Genomic DNA, 20,741 nt, shown 5'->3' with positions numbered 1-20,741 from the left:
TAAAACCTCATGAGCTTTTATTATTTTCTATTTTGGGATGTAGCTGCCTCAGCTGATTTTCTGATCACAGCTACTGGTTGGTTGTATCACCAAGCTAGGTCCTGTTCAAAAGAGCTGGCTCTTGACCTCCAGAAACTTACGTCAAAAGGTAGAAATGGTCTTTTGTTTAAATACGAGGGAAAAAAATAGGAGTCAGTCTGGTAAAAATGAGTATTAAAGAATTAAAAAAAAAAAAGCAGACAAGCTAGAATAAAATGTTTTATTATTAAAATAAAAAAAACTTTGTATAAAAGCATTACAAATCAAAAGCTCTATTTACATTTATCGATTCAATGTCCAATTAGGCATCAAACACTGAAATGGCACAGCGGAAGACTGCACATGCAAAGAAAATGCACACACAAACACTTAAGATTCCGCCTCTACAAAACAATTTGATTAATGCAAAAGGAGAGGGGGGTGGGGCACAACTCTTGATATCTGCCCAGAAAACTAAAAGGGCAGAGATGGCAAGTTAACAAGCCCTGGAAAGTCACCCAGTTCTAAAAAGGCACTTCTCATTGTTATAAAAGTGCTTAAAAGCTGAACATGAACCCTGTGCCTAGTTTATAACTTCAAGAAAGCAAACACTGCCAAGACGAGTAGTAGTAAACTTGTATCACTATCAATTTTCCATGCAAAACGATCAGCAATTACTTTGAAACACCTTACATATAAACCAAAATAAACTTGGCAAACTACTGTTATGCTGAAGTTTTACAACATGAATTCAAGTCAGCCTATTCCTGAAGCCTCACCCTCCTAACTCCCTGGGATGTCTTTTCTACAATGATTTTGAATAGAGCCCTGCCCTTGGACCTTTGGGTGGTGACTGCGAGATCCAGATGCATCACTTAACCTTGTAGTGGAAGAAAGCAGCAGCAACTACGTCTCACCCAGGACAACTTGTACAAGAAGCGCAAAACATGGAATAGTCTCATGAGAGGCATCCAAAGTAATATACTCCACTTTCCAACAATTACCCAATTTTTCCACATGGTTTTAAGACTTGTGTGCCTTGATTCTGTTAAAAAAACATCAACTAGTGTGAACGCTAAATCTAAAATTATACTGCTTTCTTGTAAACAAGTTAGAGGGCTGTTCTCTGGAATTCAATAGATGTAGTTAAGCTAACATTACTACTGTGTTTCTAAGTGCTTGGTTTTATGGGTGGATTCCAGGGCTATTTCAACGCCAATTAAATCAAACATGCTTTCCTATAATTGCCATTTAAAGAGAATTCGGAAACAAAATGGTGGGAGAGAACCACTGGAAAGAGAGGGGGATGGTATGGGGTGTGGTGGGGGTAGCAAAGGAGGAACTGCAGTAGGGCGAAGTATAGCTAGCGATAAACCTCAGTGATGCTCAGAGACACGTGGGTCTAATGAGATTAACTTGATTTGCGTTTCCTATAAAACTGATCATCAAAATTCTTAACTTGCGGGTTGCAATCACGTGACAAAACCAGTAACTTTAGGAAGATCAGCGCAGTAATAGGCGGAGAGTGGATCTTCCAAACGCTATGCTTGCATTTCGAATTCCTGTTTCAGACTGAAAGAGAGAAGGAACAGGTCAGGATATGGTTTTCAACCTAAGAAATTTCTTTGGAAAGCCAAATTCAGTTTCCAAAATGTTTTCATTGAGCTACAGTATATACAGTTAAGTGCACACCTCTGAAGCATACAACGGGCATTTTCATGTACACATGCATACATGCACACACGTCACCACCACCCAGAGGAAGACAGAAAACATTTCCAACATTCGAAGACTCCCAGTGTGCCCCTGTCCAGTCAAAACCTGCAGTCCTCACCACCTGGAGACAACCACTGCTCTCACTTCTGTCATCTTTTATTAAGACACACACATGAATGTAAGATTTGGGTGTGGAAGAGAGAAAAGCCGGCCGTTTACCTTTTCAAGTAAGCGTGCACATTCCCAAAGCCATGGTATTTGGCTAGATACACGAGGACCCCGGTCGCACACCGCCCGTCTCGCTGCCGGCAGAAACTGCAGTTGCAGATCCTGCGGCAAGGTGGGCAGTGCCAGTTCTGAAGAATTGTGAAAACGCACAGTTAAATCCAGTCTTACTTTCCTCCCCTTACTTATCCATTCTTATTTAACCTCTGAGAGAGGCATCATCAATTGCATTAAAAAAAAAAAATTTTTTTTTAATGCATCAATTGCATTAAAAAAAAATTTTTTTTTTTAAGTAACAGCAAAAGCTTAATAGGATTAATTTCCATTAGTCCTCCTGACACTTCTTAGGAAATCCAGCAGAGGTTACACAGCAACTAGCAGGGGTAGAGTCAATTTCCCTTGAATGGTCTGGTCCCAACCACACACTCCGAGGTGGGCGGGGGACCTCATATTTATCCAGCACTAACACTATGAATTCATCAGCCTCCCCTGAAACGTGCACCCCACAACAATAAGGGCTCCATCCTTTCCCTGTTAACCTTTTTGGCCCTTTCTACTCATGGCTGACCTTCAAGCCCACAGGACCACCCTTCAGGGCACCTACTGGATCCAGCAGAGCATCCTTGACCTCTTCACCGTAACGGTTTCGAAGGCAGGGACCACAGAATTGACCTCGAACACCCCAGCACTCTGGGTTTCTGCAGTTTGTTTTGGTATCAATAGTTTTCTGGCGGCATTGATGGCAAGTAGATCCCTACAAATAGGGAAATAAGATGGGAAAAATGAACACAACACCGCTTTCTGTATAGAAAAATGGCATAAAGAATATCCTTCTTTGTAGATGTGTCTTGACAATTGGTCTTTCAATCCTATGTCAAATTATATACACATGGGTATGCCAACGGCAGGAAAAATAAATCAAGTATGGTGATTTCATTCAATCGGCAGATGCAACAGTTAATATTATCAAAACTAGTTTTCTGCAAGAAAATATCTTTTGCAAAAAACCATACCCAAATCTTTATTTTTAGCACACCACTATATCCTAGCACCTGTATATGTAGACATATACACAGTAAATATATATTGAATCCATTTCTAAATTAAAAGATCAAATGCTACCAAAGGCTTACTAAGCAAATACTACTCCTGCAGACTAAGAGATGTGTATCCCAAGGATGCTAAAAAACTCTCATGTGAAAAAACACACAGGAATAGTATCCCATATGCTAAGACCTTTAACATTAGCAAAACTCTAAGGATAGAAGCTATCTTTTTTCTCACAGATGTTCATGTTCACAGATGAAACGTATAGAGCTTTGTACCAATGAACGGTTATAGATCTTCTCCCGAGAGTTGTTGCAGATGTTCTCCAGCTCTTCCTCTGTGATTTCTTCCACAGGGCGAATTATATGTGGAAGGGTCATGGATCCGGCACGACGACTTCTGGGCATGTCCTCTTCCTGCATGACAAAAATCACGGAATGGTGCTCTTACTGGCTCTTCCCAGCTCTGAATCCCAGATACAGGATTTGTAATTTCTTCACAAAGAATTCAACCTAGCAATCTTTCTGAGAGCTTATGGAGAAGGAGCAAGTTGTTAAGTTTACTAAAGATAATGGGACATCATGGAAAAAGAAGCTAAAGAAAGCTTTGGCCACTTAAAAATAAAATCTTGAAATCAAAGTGCGGGGCGCCTAGGTGGCTCAGTTGGTAGAGCATGTGACTCTTGATCTTGGGGTTATAAATTTGAGCCCCATGTTGGATGCAGAGAGTACTTAAAAATAAAATCTTAAAAAAAAAAAAAAAAGCATGCAAGCTTTGATCTTCTCACCCACTAACAAAACACAAATAAGTTTATATGATATTAACAATTCTGAATGATCTGAGAAGGTTTATTACAGGTCATCTGGTTTTGAGGCTGTGTGGGTCCTTGTGTTGTGTGTTGGATACTGGGCCAACAGAAGAGCAAGCACAAATGTGGAGAACTCACATCCATGTAGCTGTCCATGGTTTTCCTCTTCCTCACCAGCATGTACTTATCCTCCTCCTCTTCCTCCTCCTCCTCTGTGGGTAGAGCACTAAGGGACCCAAGGATCCGAGACCTTGATCTGGTAAGAGGACGAGCTCTTCGTTCAGGGTTTCTCCTGGAAGCAACACCTGGGAATGTACGCCTGCGCGGTGTCTTTGACTGCTAAGTAAAACACATGTGATGCAACCCATTTAATCCAGAATGAAGAGAAGTGGCACCTTCTCCTTAAGCACATTTTTGTTTAAGTAAAACGAGAGCTCCGTTTCCTAATCCTCTGTCCTTTCCATAATGCACGGAAAGTGAGCCCCAAAATGATACAGCTGTTGTAATTCTGCTACCACCAAGCCATTCCTCTCAGACTGAGAGATGATCCTTTTATTCCTCCACTTAAGAACAGATCTCATTTTCCCAAAAAAAACCAAAAAACAAAACAAAAAAAAACACAAACAAAAAAACTTCCTACAGTATCTCTTGAGCCCTGAAACATACTCACTATTTCTACACGGCACAAGAGAGAAATGTATGTATGGTTTTCCTTCTCCCGTTCCTTGCTTGCCTCTTTCCTTTCTCCTTAGGGAGAGGTGGGGAAAGGAACTCTTCCCTTTTGTACCACCGCAGACACATCAATCTCCCCTTAGTTGTACCAGCTAAATTCCTCAGAAGATAATCACATATATTAGGCCATGACTTGTTTAAAAAAATTGTCTTTTCCTCTCATGCTCAGTTATTAAAAACCTCTATTATTACTTATCTACCATGTAGAAGGAATATCCTAATGCGGGATACAGAAAAAAAAAAATTCAATCTTTACTCCCTGCCATTGAAGGGCTTAGTCTAGTTGGGAAGGAGAGAAATAGCCAGACAAAGGGGTTTAAGCTCTGCAGAAGCAGGGCTTGGAGAGGCCACACCTGCCCTAGTATGCACAGAAGAGGTCCCAGAGATCTGTTAAGTTTTCTCTACTTCTTTGTCTGGAGGACTACACAAAATAAGGAAATTGGATTTGAAAATAATAAATCTAGGGGTGCCTGGGTGGCTCAGGTGGTTAAGCGGCTGCCTTCAGCTGGGGTCCTGGGATGGAGCCTGGGCCTTGTGCTCCCTGCTCAGCAGGGAGTCAGCTTCTCCCTCTCCTTTTGCCCCTCCCTCTACTCGTGTTCTCTCTCTCTTTCTCTCTCTCTCTAGTAAATACATAGAATCTTAAAATAAAAAAATCTATCTTAGACCTGTCCAAAATACTATAATATAAACAAGGATTTATACTTACTGTACTGGGGCCTGGGAGGGAACGCCTTCCAGGGAATGAGCCAGGGAAGCTTTCTAATTCTGACATTAGTTTTGCAAGCTAAAAAGGGAGGAAATTCAACAGAAATTATTAGTTTAGAATAACTGCTAAAGAAAAAAGCAACTTCTGGAAATTATAGTAGCATGTCTTGAGTTTCTGATTTCACTTACACAACTACCAAGACTTTCGACAGATTAAAAAAGAAATTAATTTAGGAAAAGAAGCACATTTTAAAGCACACATTGTGAAGACTTCACAGTTACACTGACAATAATTCTTAGAACATAGGTATGAGCAATGAGCAGCTTACAGAAAAGGTGGGAAAGGTCAGTGTTAGCACAAAGTCAGATACCTACCATTGCTTTGTTTTGCTTTATATTTAAAGCTCTTTTCTCCAAAAAATTCATTCCATTTTCATCTTCTGAATCAGAACTGGAATCAGTCACAGAATTCTCAGGAGGCTTGGAGGGCACTGCTCTTTTGTTGGTGGCTCCCCTGGTGTTTTGAGTTGGGAACTTCATGGCCACCCGGAGGGGTCCGGACCTTCGGCACTGGCTGCGGGTCCTATAGCCAGTGTGGTCTGACTGCAGTCTCTAGTGAATCAGGAACAGTGGAGTCATTAACGACTTGTTGATTGTCGGACAGGTTGTACCACTATGACTACAAAATCCCTTCTGAACAAAAGACACTGACAGCAAATAAATTTTAATGGAATACTTTAATAGTCAAGTTTAACTGACAGCTCTGGACAACAAATCAGGAATTATAATAAATACAATAATCAGGGTAATTTAACTTCTCTAGCCTATCTGAGACACATCTTTATAAGCCATCTTCATAGCCCTTAGTTAGGTCAGTGGTTCTGAGTCTGTTTTGTTTGTTTTGTTAATGTGAAAATCCCAGCTCCCTTTTTAATTCAAAAATAGATCTTTCATTTTTTAAAAAAAAATGCCCATAAAAACAAGCATGCGTTCTCTCACAAACATGGTTTCAATGTTGGCATTAAATATGTTAAAGGTGCCTTAGTGCTCAAATCTACTCTTTAAAAAATTTGCAGCAAATAAGCCTAACATGAAATTCACCATTTTAACCATTTGTAACTGGCAGTTCAGTAGCATGAAGGACATTTGCACTGTTGTACAACCATCACCACCATCTATCTCAGGACTTTTTCATCTTCCCGAAACTCTGCACCCATTCAACACTAACTCCCCACTCTCCCCAACCTCTGGCAACCACCATTCTACTTTCTGTCTCTATGAATTTGACTACTTGAGGTACCTCTCTAATCTACTTACTGTAAATTAAAACTTAAAAAAGTGTTTGAGATTCCCAAAGTCAAGTGGGATTCCATCATTAAAAATATAGTAAAATTAGCCACCAGGGAAAAGCGAATCAGAATCACAAGATACTGCTTCATTACCCACTAGTGGAGCTGAATCAATAGCAAGTATGGCAAGGATGTAGAGAACCTGGAACCGCATACACTGCTGGTAGGAATGTACAAGGTGCAGCTGAAGACAGCCTGTCAGTTTGTTAAAAGGCCAGAGTTACCACAGGACTCATTCGTACATATACTCCGAGTATTATGTCCACACAAAAACTTCTATGTGAACGTTCACAGCAGTGCTTTTTACAATAGCCAAAAGGTGCAAACAACCCCAAAAGCCAACAACTGATGAAGATGATAAATAAAATTTTGTACATTCACGAACTATTATTTAGCAATAAAAAGATATTAGGTACTAGCACCTGCCACAACATGGAAGAACCTTGAAAATCTTTCATGAAGTCAAAGAAGGCAGTTACAGAAGACTGCATAGTATACGGTTTCATTCCTATGGAGTGTCCAGAATAGAAAATCTATCATGGTAGCAGACAGACTGGTGGTTGTCCATTGTTGACTGAGGGTACTGGGAAAGGATGAGAAGTGAATGCTGATGGGGAAAGGGTTTTTTGGGGAGCTGATGAAAATATTCTAAATTGATCGTGGTGATGGCTAAAAAAAAAAATTGATTGAGAAAAGAAAATAGATCACGCATAAAATGCCAGAAATGGAACAGCCACTGTTTTTTTTTTTTTAAACATTCAAACATGTTTAAAACCTGCACAACTTCTAGTATTCTTTGTGTACTTTTAGTGTGCCTGATGATGAGAAAATGACAAACTTTTATGGATTCTTAAGACTTTGAATCGATTGGTATCTTATTAATTGAAACAAATAGCATCTACAAAGAATGGAAATAGTGCCCAGAAATGACTCGGGCTAATGGGATGTAAGACCTGAACAATGTTTAGGTCACATCTGTCTGACGTACAGATCAGCCCCTGCAAGAACTCCAGTCTGCACTGCATTGGACCACCATCCCTTCTTAGACAGGCAATGCTACATTACCACCAAGTCAGACAGTGATAAACACTCCTTGGCCAGATGCTCCTACTTACGTCAGCATCGGTATGGTCCCTGGGAATGGCTCCCCATCAGACCATAGTGAGCTGAAGAGCATGCACTGACTGTTAAGTCGACACACTGCTTCCTTTGTTGAGACAGTTCTGCTAACCAGAGTCTGCAGAACGAAATAGTATGCTCAGGGAGAGTGGGACCAGGATGCAGCAGCAGCAGCGGTGGCCTGAGCAGAACAGCAGAGGTTAAAGGTAAAGCAGCGTGCACAAGAAAAGGCGGCCAAGGAGCACAGGTGAAAGCAAGGAGGGCCCTAACTGTCATTCTGTGCACTTGAACTCCTGAACATAAGTCATCACAAGTTTTTTTAAATGAGGTCTAGATCCACCACGGGAACTGGCATTTACCAAAGGCCTACTCCAGGCTGGGCCAATACTGGGCTGGGCACTGGAACTTAAAACAGGAATATAGCTAATCTTGAGGACATGTGGGATTCCGGTCAATCAGGCTAGATTTCTGTGGCAACAGAAATCTGGAGGTTGGCCAATTTTATCTTCCCAGTTCCCAAGACTTTCAGAGCCCACAAAATGTTCAAGCTTTACAAGTAGGACTATATTAGTAAAAATCGTTGTAGGACACAAAGAAGAAAACAACTCTTAAAATTTTAAAAAGGTCAACAAAATCTTCTGGCATGACTAAAATGAAAATTATGAGAAAAAAAATTTTTTTAACCAAGTATGTCATGCCTGTAAATGTACCGTACTTCTTGACATGGGTTCTCAAACTCACCATTCCATCCTGTATCTCACTCTCTGAGAAACCGCAAAATGATTCATCGTCAGAGTCGGCATGAAAAATACTGGCCAGTTCTTTAGTGACATCTGGCCTTGATTTCTGTAAAAATCCGCAATGGTCTAATACATCTTGCACCTCACTTTCTGAAAAGCCGCAGAAAGATTCATTATCAGAGTCCTCATAAAAAACATTTGCCAGTTCTTCACTGATATCTGACCTGAATTTAGGTTTCTGTAAAATAAATAAATAAATGTGGTTGTGCATTTTTTCCCCTTTTTCAAGAACCAATTTTCCATAAACCGTGCAGAGAGCAAATCACATTTACAAGTGCACTACAAGAGAACAGCTTTTGTTACAAAGAAAAATGGTTCAAAGGTTTACAAATGATTTCTGAGTTGTTACGGCAAATCATCAGGCATGTTAGGTTAGGCGACATCTCAAAGAGATAGAATAAGTAGCTAATCTACCTCCAACAATTACTACCTAGAACCACAGCAAAAAGTGAAATGAAATTACAATGCATACTGTATTTTCCAGCGGCTGTATAGAAATGCAGGCAAAAAGCAAGCGGTTTTAATCACGCACAAAGCATCTGGGGCACTGTGGGCACTGCGGACTGAATTCTGTTTATTCTCAGGCAGCACTTACCGTGTTTGCAAAATTATCAGAAGCAAAGCTGTCACAACTGTCATCGGAGGATGATGATGTTTCCATGGGGATCAACTTCACATATCTAAATTTCTTTACATTCTTCTTCACTCCGTGATCCTTTTGCTGCAAATGAAAATGGCAATGCTATTAAGTCGGGCGCTTACTACACTAACTGAAGACATCATCTTTGAGTTTAGTAGTTCAAACAGCACAGAGTAGATATATCCATTTCTTTTTTTTTTTTTTAAAGATTTTTATTTATTTATTTGACAGAGAGATCACAAGTAGACGGAGAGGCAGGCAGAGAGAGAGAGAGGGAAGCAGGCTCCCTGCGGAGCAGAGAGCCCGACGCGGGACTCAATCCCAGGACCCTGAGATCATGACCTGAGCCGAAGGCAGCGGCTTAACCCACTGAGCCACCCAGGCGCCCCTAGATATATCCATTTCTTATACCCTACATAGTAAAAGGAGGATTTGCAAATGCTATAAAAATATTTTCAAAACCTGATAAAATCTTAAAAGGGGACCCCTTTGAAGGAATTATTATTAAGGACATCAATTCAATCAAACATCTATAGAACTCCCTCACTGCCCACCTCTCTTCCCACCAAGCAGAATGTGTGATATGGAGTTCCCAAGGGGTTTAATACCAACCTCCTAAAACCTACCTGTTAAGAAGATTAGATTGCACTTCCAAAAGGAAATTTCAAAAGTATAAAATGGTAGGAGTGATTTCTCTCCCTCAGCCAAAAATCAAGCTAATGAGGTCTTTTTATATAAGATTTGGGCTGTGTACTGTGATGCTAATTTCCCAAACTACAAAAACTGGCTAGCACCTCTACTTCAACGTGGCAGGCTTTCAAGCTGGTTCTGCTCTAACCAAGAGGGGTATAGTGATTTCAGCAAAAGTCCCTACAAATCAAGTGAACAAAGATACAAGGAGGCAAGTTAAAGGTCAAATAGCACTCCAAACCCAGGTAGAATGCCTGATTCCACCTCAGCATTCTACCAGCCCGGCATGACATTCAGCTCTTTCTGAAGTCTCCTTGCTATACCACTCTTGAGTTTTTAGAAGTCCTTCTGTAAGTCACAAATTACTCCAAGGTTACTTGTTCATAAACACCAAACAGCCTGGCTTTGCTCATCAGAAAATGCAATTAGCATCTATCTCAAGATAAAGACAGCAATTTCTGGCATTTCTTAACATTTAATGAGACCTAAGTGTTTTTAGTTCCTGTGTTTTAATTTTCTTAAATACAGTCACACAATAGAAATGACTCCTCATACTGAAAACTTTGAAAGGCACGCTCTGCTATGGGCCCCACAAAATAAAGCCAAGATGTGAGGTGTCAGGTGGAAAGAACATTCTCAACCTTCCTCGTACACTTAACACTATGCACTTGATTTCAATCTCTTGCAAATAAAATGATCATGTCTTTTGTCCTTTTAGAAAGGCAGAAAAATGTGATAATAGGTAATGCTACTACCTATTAAAAGGGCTCTCACAAGCACCCCATTTTCCAGGTGAGGAAATTCAAGGCTCCAGGGAGGTGAAACAGAGTACCCGAGATGACACAGCTGGAAGGAGAATCCAATTCTGTAATCTCCTAGGACATCAATGATCCTTGCACAACTGGAGCAATTTACTCATCAATCTACCTATAAGCAGTCAGAGGCCCAGGACAGCCTCAAGGGAGGCAGTCTACTGGAAGCTGACAGGAAAACATAAGCTGGGCTTTAACACGTCAGCACATGCCAAGAGTTAGTTAGCAGGCAAATGCATGTTTTAGAGGAAAAGACGTAGAAAAAGGCAAACGGTCATGGTTGAGATTAACTCTTCTGGCAGGCAGGTAATAACTAATACCACTAAGCATGTTTTCACATTACGTATAATTCCTTGCAAGAAAGGTGCTATCATTATTCCCACCTAACAAACGGGGAAGCTGAGGCGTGAGGGGTTAAGTGGATTACTCCTAACAGGATGCCCCAAACTGGAGCCCAGGCACGTCAGATTCCAAGTCTTGTTACACACGGCTTTCTCCAACCTAAAAGCCAATGCCGGGTTACACCCAAGAGCTGTTTCTCTGAAGCCACGCCCCCAGCACGCCCTCTCCCACACCCCACCCCCACTGGAACCACAGCCTCCCCACGTGTGTCACTCTTTATTTATTTTAAGCAGGTCACACTCTTCCTTTCCACCCAACCCCCATCTTCTAACATCTCCTGGGGCAGACCCTACGTTCCGGTTTCCGTTAGAGCAAAATGTAACGTTCCATTCAGGGCAACATCCTGCAGCTGCGAGTAAAGTTGGTGGGTGGAGGAGTGGGAAACGAGCAAATGGTCTGCGTACAGTTTGGACCACCGGGTCCTTCAAATGCCCTTCATCGCCGCCCAGAACTAGAGATGCCTACCCCCCATGGGTGCACCCAAGTCCTAAAGAGACCATTTTGCGAGACCTTTAAACTTCAAACCCACCGATCCTCAGCGGTTAGAAAGCGGATGCTGGCGTGGCAGGCGCAAAATCCCGCCGGGAGTGCGTCCAAAGGGCCATCCCCCCACCCAGCAGTGCGCTAGGTGTTGCCGCAGCGAGCCACGCACACGCCCGCAAGCTGCACGCTGGAAAGAGCTGCAAGGCTGCAGGGCAAAGCCCCCAGGGAGCAGGGCGGGAGGCGCTCCCCTCCACCCGGGCTCCGGCCGGCAGACACAATAGGGGACCAGCCAGCTCCAGCCGCTGTCCGGCCCGGAGCACACGTGCACTTCAGGCGCACGTGGCTTCGGGCTCCCGGGAGTGCCAACCCACCTGAAAACTGCTCAAATCTCCGACCGCCAGCGCGCCGGGTGCGCACGCCCAGCGGGGTCAGCCCCGGGCTCCGAATTACGCGAAATGCATAAAATCTGGGGCTTGCCTGCAAGGGCGCCGCCCAGGACCGCCACCGGTGGATAAGCAGCACTCGGTCCGCGGAGTTAGAAGGAGTTGGCCCGCGCCCAGCACCCACCGCACCCTCCCCTCGGATTCAGCAGCCTAGCGCTCACCCGCACGCGCCGAGCGTCCATGCTGGCGGCTGGCGCCCAGGCCGGCGCTATGGGACTGGAGAGCGAAGCACCGCGAGCCGCGGTCCCGCAGAGCCGAAGGAGCCGGAGCTGCAGCAGGCGGGGCGCGCAGACCCGGGCCCGGAGGGGCGGGGCTCTGGCCGGCTTTCCCGCGTAGGGGCTCAGGTCCTGCAAGCTGTGGTAACAGCCTTTCCCGGAGCGAGATCCTCTCCGCACCGGGTAAAAAGCGACCCCCAAAATATTGTGGCTTCAAGGCGCAGCCTTGGACTACCTTAAAGTCCGCCTTAGAAAAGCAGCGCTTTGGGGGCTCTAGGACGTTCTTTTTACGTGGCTGCACGGTCCTAAGCGAATGGCGCGAAAGCGGTTCGTATTGCCCCGGGGTTAGCAGGCTGATTTGCATGAATTCCCGGGCTGGGAGTGGAAAAGTCGAGTTGCGGGCTAATGGAGAGCAGCGCCCGAGAGTCTTGCGGATTTATCACTGTCCTCGCGGCGTGAGGTGTGCGTTATTCAACATAAAAATCAAAGAAGCACGAATTCCCCCGTTTATTAGTCCAGTCACTGTCCCTGAGTGTGGCACCTCTTATCTGGCAACCACATCATTATCTGCAGCAATCAAATGAGTTAGATCTTGATATTTCTTTTCAGAAAGCACGGGAAGCCGCGTTGTTGTTTTACAGAAGACTTGTGGGTTTTAAATTAGGACAAAAAGGCGCTGCCATTAGTAAAGACTTATCTGCGGGATCAGATAGGCTTTAATATTTGTTGCGGATAGAAGCTGAAGACTATTAATGTGGTTTGACCATCTTTTCTTTCGTTAGAATTGATAATTACCGAAATTGAGATGACCGTGAGATAGTGTTCAATTGCCCTTTTAATCAAACCTGACGTTCCGACGCAATAAAGTGTGAGGTTTTAAATCTTTTGTAGAGCAAGGGAGGGGGAAAGCAGCTTTTAGAAGTAAAATGATTTGGGTTGCTGTAAAAGACACTAGTTATAATTTCACATTTAAGACAAGTGCTTGAAATGAAAACATTCGAATCTTATTAAAAACTTTTCTCTCGGGAATAATTTCTTTGCAGTGAGAGAGCATGCGTGAACATACCGCGTTCCTCTCTGAATGTATTGAATACAAAAACTTGTGAGCAAGTAATACGAGAGAACAATGGATTGGAAGAATTGGGAGGACCTTGGTCTGAGTCTTCGAGCCTTTCTAAAAACACGCCTGCCCATGGTCACTCTGTCACAGTGCAAGGGACAAAGGACTCACGGTCTCGAAGGTAGGCGCCAAGAGAGGCGGTTGGTTTGTCTGGCGATATTCTTGGCAGTGGTAGTGATTGGTGGGGTGGGGGGCGGGGGGTGGTGAGTGACTCAATTAAATGTTTGTTGAGTAAATCAACTATGTAAAAGGTGAAAGACCTAAAATTGTCGTTAGTGCTGTGTCCTTAGGAATACAGTTTTTTGCCACTGAAATATGTGAGAATTTGGGATTGTGAAATGCATAAAGTAAGGGAAGATTAAGTCTTTTGACTCTGAAAAGTTCTGATAGGAAAATTCTTAATTCTCTTGGGGCATTAGAAAATAGTTTACATATTTAAGATTCAGATGTCTAGTCTATCAGTCTTTTTAATAAACCGAAAGATGCAAATTAAAACAAAGAGATACAGTTTCATTCAAACTAGTAAAAATTAAGAAACCTGATAAATAAGACCAGATGCTGGTAAGGACATGAGGAAATTCCTGCAACGTTAGTAGGTAATTTTTTTTTTTTTTTTTTAACCTCAGAGGGCAGTTCAGGGGTATTTAGTAAAACCCAGCAAAACCACTTCCAGGTATATACCCTAAAAAAAAAAGTTTTTCACACTGTGGGTTAGAACCCATTGGTGAATTATGAAATCAATTTAGTGGGTTACAACCAGCACGTTTTCTTCTATCTTTCTTTTTGAAATAATGTAAAAAATACAAGTAATACATGTGAGTATTGTTTTCTCAAACAGTGTGTCACTTTTGGGTGTTTTGTATAAATGCATATTTCATACTGTGCTTCGCCATGGACAGAATTTTCAAGATCGTATCCTGAGGAATGTGCGTGATGAGTCTTGTACTGATGTTCTCTCATTCATTCAGGTTAAGTATTGACGATGCCTATTATACCAGGCACAACTAGAGACATAAAGGGTAGGGAGTACACATCCTAGCAGAGGAGCAAAAGTAAACAAGATAATTTCAGGTGTGATTACTTCTGAAAAGGGAAAAAAGAATAACAGGATAAGGAGATAGGAAATGAAAGAAGTATTAATTGAGATAAGAAAAACAGGAGAGGCTTGTCTGAGGCATTATCTGATCAGGAGCCTGAGTAAAGCAAGGGAAGAAGTCATAGGAGATAAGGAAGTGCCAGTTTTAAGCCCAATGAACAGCTGGTTCAAAGGCTTGTGAGGCCCCAACAGAAGACGCCAAGTATGCTGTGACTGTAGAACTAGGGAAAGAGGGAGAGCCCCCAGACCGTGTGGGGTCTTCCTGACCATGGGAAGAGCTTTGGAGTTTATCCCAGGTATGATGGGAAGGATTTTGATGGAGAGACCCAGTCTGACCCCCAAGGACTGTATGAACTGTATGTTGAAGGGGAGGAGGATTGAAATCTCAAGGCACTTAGGAGCCCCAGAGGAGAAAATAATGGCCTGGACTAGGGTAGTTTTAGGGTGGGGAAAACTGCTCAGATTTAAGATATATTAGTTTAAAGACAGAGCTAATGGGACTGGAGGGATGGATGGATGGTTCATTCATATTACGTTGTGTATCATAGTAAAATATTGCAAATAAACTAAATGCCCCTCAGAAGGGAAATGGATGCACAAACAGTAGTATACTCATAGAATGGAATTGGAACAGTAGTTCAGATGAATGGTATGGCGTACTTTCATCAATGTAGATAAACCTTAATATTGAACAAAAAAGTAAATTGCAAACATTTCTGCCAACTGTGCCCCTAATGCAAATTTTAGAAACCTAAAACAAAAGAAACCTAAAACCTATTAAGTTTTGAAAACATAAAAATATACACAAGCTAAAATAGGATACAGTAAACTGAGGAGGGAAAAATGGAAACGGAAGAGAGGAGGTGAGGCCTTCCACTCTATCATTAATGCTTTCTTTAAAAATAAACAGTGTGAAGAAAATATGGCAAAGTTTCAAACGTGAGTGGTGGGCACATGAGTGTCTTTTTTATTTTTACTTTCCATGGGGTTTTCTTATTTCTTTTGGCTCCAAAACATTTTAAAATAAAAATTTTTCTGAACTTTGAAACCTGTTGATTAAGATCTATGTTTGTAGTGTTAAATATGCAGTCCCTTTACAGGGAAGTAATAAATGGGAATGTTAGCTCATCTTGCAATTTTAGGTACCTCGAAAGGTCTTAAGTCATTATGTTAATTATATATTGTTAATATGTTCATTTTATTAATTTTTTAAAAGATTTTATTTATTTGAGAGAGTGAGAGAAGGCATGAGCAGAGGGAGAGACAGAGGTAGAAGCTCCCTGCTCAGTAGGGATGATGTCTGACTCCATCCCAAGACCTCAGGATCATGACCTGAGCTGAAGGTAGATGCCCAACTGACTGAGCCACCCAGGTACCCCAATAGATTCATTTTTTTTTTCTAAGATTTTATTTGTTTATTTGACAGACAGAAATCACAAGTATGTAGAGAGGCAGGCAGGGAGAGAGAAGAGGAAGCAGTCTCCCTGCAGAGCAGAGAGCCCAGTGTGGGGCCCCATCCCAGGATCCTGGGATCATGACCCGAGCCGAAGGCAGAGGCTTTAACCCACTGAGCCACCCAGGCACCCCAATATGTTCATTTTAAATGAAAGACACAAAAAGTGTAAGAATGGAAATTCGGTGTGCAGAGAGTGATGACGTTCCCAGGCCACAACAACAGGTAACAGGGAATGACATTTCATAGGCACATACCTGACATCTACAGACCGTATCTGGTATGAGGGTTGTAAATGCAACAAATACTCAGAAAATATGTATTACCAACTAAAATGATTGTAGATGGAATTTGAAACCTAAAACATTCTAAAATACTGTCTCCTATTAAAGAGCTTTAACTTTAAGGATGGGTATGTGTTGTCTTGTAGCTTTTATTCACCTTGCACAAAGAATTCCATTTCCTATTATTGGGTTTGAAACTTGACCCTGAGGTTCTGAGCACTCAGCACTTAAATAATGAGGGAAGCTGAGGTCAAACTTGAATTCAAGATGATTGATTTTAAGACTAGGAGTGCAAGAATTAATAAGATGTACCATTTTAAGATGCGTAGAGGTACTGTTCTCCATCCCATATACCCTTCCTTCTCAGGAAATGTAATGTGAACCCAAATGGCTCAGTAAGTGAGAGACCTTCAATAGACTGTGCACACCCAGAGACAAAGGGCTGGTGAGGGGTTTCACTGTGTTTGTGGATACAGACAGGTTGCAGTCTGTCAGGTCACAAATCTCTATTCTAAATAACCCCCTAATTATGGATTTACTTCCCCAGTGTCTGCTTTCAGGATGTACAAAGGCAAGAAACCTAAAAGGCCTAAAGTTACCCTTCGGTTACCAGAAGCCACTCTGTGGGAGGGCCCAGCCCATTACCACCCTCCTTCAGTTTAGCCCACAAATCCTATCCCTCCAAACTCTCCTGGTATGTTTGCTTTTGATTATGTGTCTGTACTGTTGAGCAGGTCAGTTTGCAGACATCAGATACCTGGTTAGAGAAGGGAATATGGAAACATGGATGCAAATCTGGTCATTTTTATCAAGAGGAAATACTTGTTTTTTCATGGATAAACATTGTTCATTATGAAATATTTGTATAAGGTATTAAAGCATCATTAAACACTGGATGAAATAAAGTCCTATTTTAATTACTGAATCAGTCAGTTCCAACATTATGGAAGCTGAACTATAACTATAACACGTCTACATTTTACCAACCACAACTCCCCTCTAACTTGTTCTCCTTCTATGACTTTTTAAATTTGCCCCTGGTAAAGTGTTTTGTTGTTGTTTGTTTGTTTTTAAGATTTTATTTATTTCACAGACAGAGATCACAAGTAGGCAGAGAGGCAGGCAGAGAGAGGAGGAAGCAGGCTCCCTGCTGAGCAGAGAGCCCGATATGGGGCTCAATCCCAGGACCCTGGGATTATGACCTGAGCCAAAGGCAGAGGCTTTAACCCACTGAGCCACCCAGGCACCCTTGGTAAAGTGTTTTTATAGGGGTACAAATACTTCTTGGAGGTAGTGACTTCACTTCCCTGGGATATAGACCCAGAAGTGGAATTATTGGATCATATGGTATTTCTATTTTTAGTTTTTTAAGGAATCTCCATACTGTTTTCCCTGATGACTACACCAATTTGTATTTCCACCACAGCGTGCAAGGGTTCCTTTTTTTTTTTTTTCCACATCCTCGCCAACTCTTGTTATCTCTTATCTTTCTGGTGTAATAATAACTTTAAAGAACACAATGAGGGAAGGAAAGAAGTCCAGAATGATATATAGCAAAATGTGGGCAGAGATTTCTTCTAGAGTAGGGGAGCTAATGGTGATTTTTCTTTCTTTTTTTTTTTTTTTTAGATTTTATTTATTTATTTGACAGACAGAGATCACAAGCAGGCAGAGAGGCAGGCAGAGAGACAGGAGGAAGCAGGCTCCCTGCTGAGCAGAAAGCCCGATGCGGGACTCGATCCCAGGACTCCGAGATCATGACCTGAGCCGAAGGCAGCGGCTTAACCCACTGAGCCACCCAGGCGCCCCTAATGGTGATTTTTCTTTGATCTCTTTTCACTTTTTTGTTCTTTCCAAATTCTCTGGAATGAGGTCAAATGATTTTTCAAAACCACAGGGAAAAAACCAAGAGTGATTCCCTATCCTTAAAATAATGGAAACAAACCAGGCAAAGGAAGAGAGGCTGAGGCAGTTTGGGTGATTTGGAGGGGATGAAAGATGGGGGAAGTGGCATGTGAAGGGAAAATGGAGTCAGGGAAAGGAATGATCTCTTGATGGGGCAGCCAGCTCTGAAGTGCTTCTCAGTTATCCTAGAGGCTCTGCTCAGCCTTCTGGGATATGGTAGCAAAGTCCTGGTTAGCAGCTCATGGCCCATAGGCACCAGCAAGATTTTTGGTTTTACTCAAGAACTTTTTGTTTGTTTTCAATTTGATCATTTCCCCTTCTGGAAACAACCAGTGTGCAAAAATAATTCTGTTTTAGTTGTGAGCAGCCTCCATTCATTGCATAGGCCACTTCTTCTAAACTATTATAGTTGTGAATTTTCCAGATCTTTGAATTCTTCTTCAGATCTCTTCCTGAAGCAGCTCTTTGGAAAGAGGATCGTTGTAGAGAGAGGAAGCTTAACTCTTAGCTAAAAGGAGACTTGGGGATTGTCTATAGATTGGTTAATTTCTGGAGTGAACCAAATTCAAGATGGTGAGGGACCCAGAGAGAAGTCTAATCTGCACACTGATGTGTAGAATTCAAAACCAGCCTACCAGCAGTCATTAAAACATTAAACACAGATACCATATGATCCATCAATTCCACTGGTCAACTGGCAGAATTTCAGCTTTTTCTCTTTAGCTCCTTTGGAGTCCCCAAAGGTAACCTTGTGAATGGTATGGCTCATCTCAAAGCTGCTTTCTTCAGGCTTCAAATTCAAAGCATACAAACTGCTATGGACTAGTACTTTCTCTACCACTCACTCTGGAATTTCATGTCTCCCAACCCACAGAATTCAGTAAGGAACACTGATAGAACACTGATAGAAACACTGAAAGCTTATTATTCTACTTTACCTTTCCTTAGGCTTATCCAAAAAACAGCGGGTACCACACCCAGGACACCTGTAGGGGACTGAATTGTGGCCCCTCAAAATACATATCCTTGTTCTAATACCCAAACTCTAACTGTTCATTTGGGAAAAGGGTCTTTGCAGATATAGTTGAGGACCTTGAAAGGAAACCATCCTAGATTACTCATGTAGGCCCTAAACCCAACGACAAGCGTCTTTATAAGAGACAGACGAGAAGTCACATAGAGAAGGTCATTTGAAGATGGAGACAGATTGGAGTGAGGAGCCACAAGCCAAGGTACAAGGACAGCCTCCAGAAGCTAGAAGAGGCAAGTGACAGAATCTCTCCTTGAGCTTCTAGAGGAAGCACAGTCATGCCCACTTCTGATCTCTGGAGTTGTGAGAAAATACATTTCTGTTGTTTTAAGCCACTAACTTAGTGGTAATGTTTATGGCAACCACAGGAAATTAATACAACCCCATTGGCTTCCAGTCTCTAATCTGAAGAAGAGGAGTCCAGGAGCGCCTGGGTGGCTCAGTGGGTTAAAACCTCTGCCTTCGGCTCAGGTCATGATTCTAGGGTCCTGGGATCAAGCCCCGCATTGGGCTCTCCGCTCAGCAGGGAGCCTGCTTCCCTTCCTCTCTCTCTGCTTGCCTCTCTGCCCACTTGTGATCTCTGTCTATCAAATAATAAAATTTTAAGAAATGAAGAAGAGGGGTCCAAACAGAACCAGCTGGACCAGGCTTTCATGCTAGAGATAAGATTGCCATTACCACTCTGGTGACAAACTAGATTCGATCTTTCAAACGCTTACTCTGAAAGACAGCTAGAATAACCAGGCTTTCGCGGTTTCCAGCTAGTCTTCATGACTTATGGAGCCGGTGCTATGGACTGAATGTTGTATGCCCACCCTCCACCCCACCCATCCCATTCATATGTGATCATCTAATCTCTAATGAGCTGATGTTTGGAGGTGAGGCCTTTGGAGGTAATCAGATCATGAGGATGGAGCCCTCATGAGGGGGATTAGTGCCCTTATAGAAAGAGACATGAGAGAAAGTTTGCTTCTTCTCTCCCTGCTCTCTACTTTGTGAGGATCCAAGGAGGACCGCCATTTGTAAACCAGGAAGCCCTCACCAGATACTAGATCTGCTGGCACCTTGATCATTCACTTCCCAACCTCCAGAACTGTGAGAAATGAATGTCTGCTGCTTAAGCCATGCATCCTGTGGTATATTTAAGGTAGCCTGAACAGCTAGTTTTTACTAATTTTTCCAAGTTTCATTTTTCTAATTTTTCCAAGTTTCTAATTTTTCTAATTTCTAATTTTTTCTAGTTTCTAATTTTTTCTAATTTTTCCAAGTTTTAGATAATTGACCTTGATACTGTCCTAATCAACAAGAGAGTAAACCAAGCCAAAGAAAATGAGAGGCTTAGGTTCATTTTGTATATGTGTATGTGTATATGGGGCCACTACAGTATATTGTGGATCAGTGGCCCCTATGTCAGGTGTCCAATCTGTGCTATCTGGGAGCAGAAGAGAATTATCACGTGATATCAAACATGGTGCTTAAGCAGCTGGGGCTGGGTATTAAGATGCCCTCTGGCACAGTGTAAGGGTAAAGCCTGTGGGCTCTGCCTCGGTTCGAATGGTAGCTCTACCACCCACCACATGTTTTATGATCTTGGGCAAGTAATCTCAATCTATCTTGCCTATAAAACGGAGAGAGTAATCTAAGTCTGC

The 20,741-nt window shown here is 42.3% G+C and overlaps 1 protein-coding gene across 3 annotated transcripts; it reads right to left on the bottom strand.

Moving 5' to 3' along the window:
• Nucleotides 1–245: 245 nt before the first annotated feature.
• On the bottom strand, nt 246–12,219 carry LOC111141794 (cell division cycle associated 7). 3 transcript variants are annotated; one of them, XM_022494615.1, is made up of 10 exons: nt 12,151–12,219; nt 9,115–9,240; nt 8,461–8,697; nt 5,627–5,863; nt 5,253–5,330; nt 3,953–4,153; nt 3,285–3,422; nt 2,564–2,713; nt 1,954–2,090; nt 246–1,590 (listed from the first exon to the last, which is right to left on the bottom strand). In XM_022494615.1, the coding sequence occupies exons 1-10, from the start codon at nt 12,169–12,171 to the stop codon at nt 1,560–1,562; spliced, it is 1,356 nt and encodes a 451-aa protein (XP_022350323.1). In that variant the 5' UTR covers nt 12,172–12,219; the 3' UTR covers nt 246–1,559. The 3 variants fall into 3 exon arrangements, with proteins under 3 accessions (XP_022350323.1, XP_022350331.1, XP_022350340.1); XM_022494623.1 differs by lacking the exon at nt 12,151–12,219 and adding an exon at nt 11,593–11,608; XM_022494632.1 differs by lacking the exon at nt 8,461–8,697 and having other exon boundaries at nt 12,151–12,213.
• Nucleotides 12,220–20,741: the final 8,522 nt, after the last annotated feature.

Source organism: Enhydra lutris, unplaced genomic scaffold (assembly GCF_002288905.1).
Source record: "Enhydra lutris kenyoni isolate GAN:26980312 unplaced genomic scaffold, ASM228890v2 scaffoldscaffold1, whole genome shotgun sequence".
In the NCBI taxonomy this organism is placed as follows: domain Eukaryota; kingdom Metazoa; phylum Chordata; class Mammalia; order Carnivora; family Mustelidae; genus Enhydra; species Enhydra lutris.
This window is presented reverse-complemented; position numbering and strand designations above follow the sequence as displayed.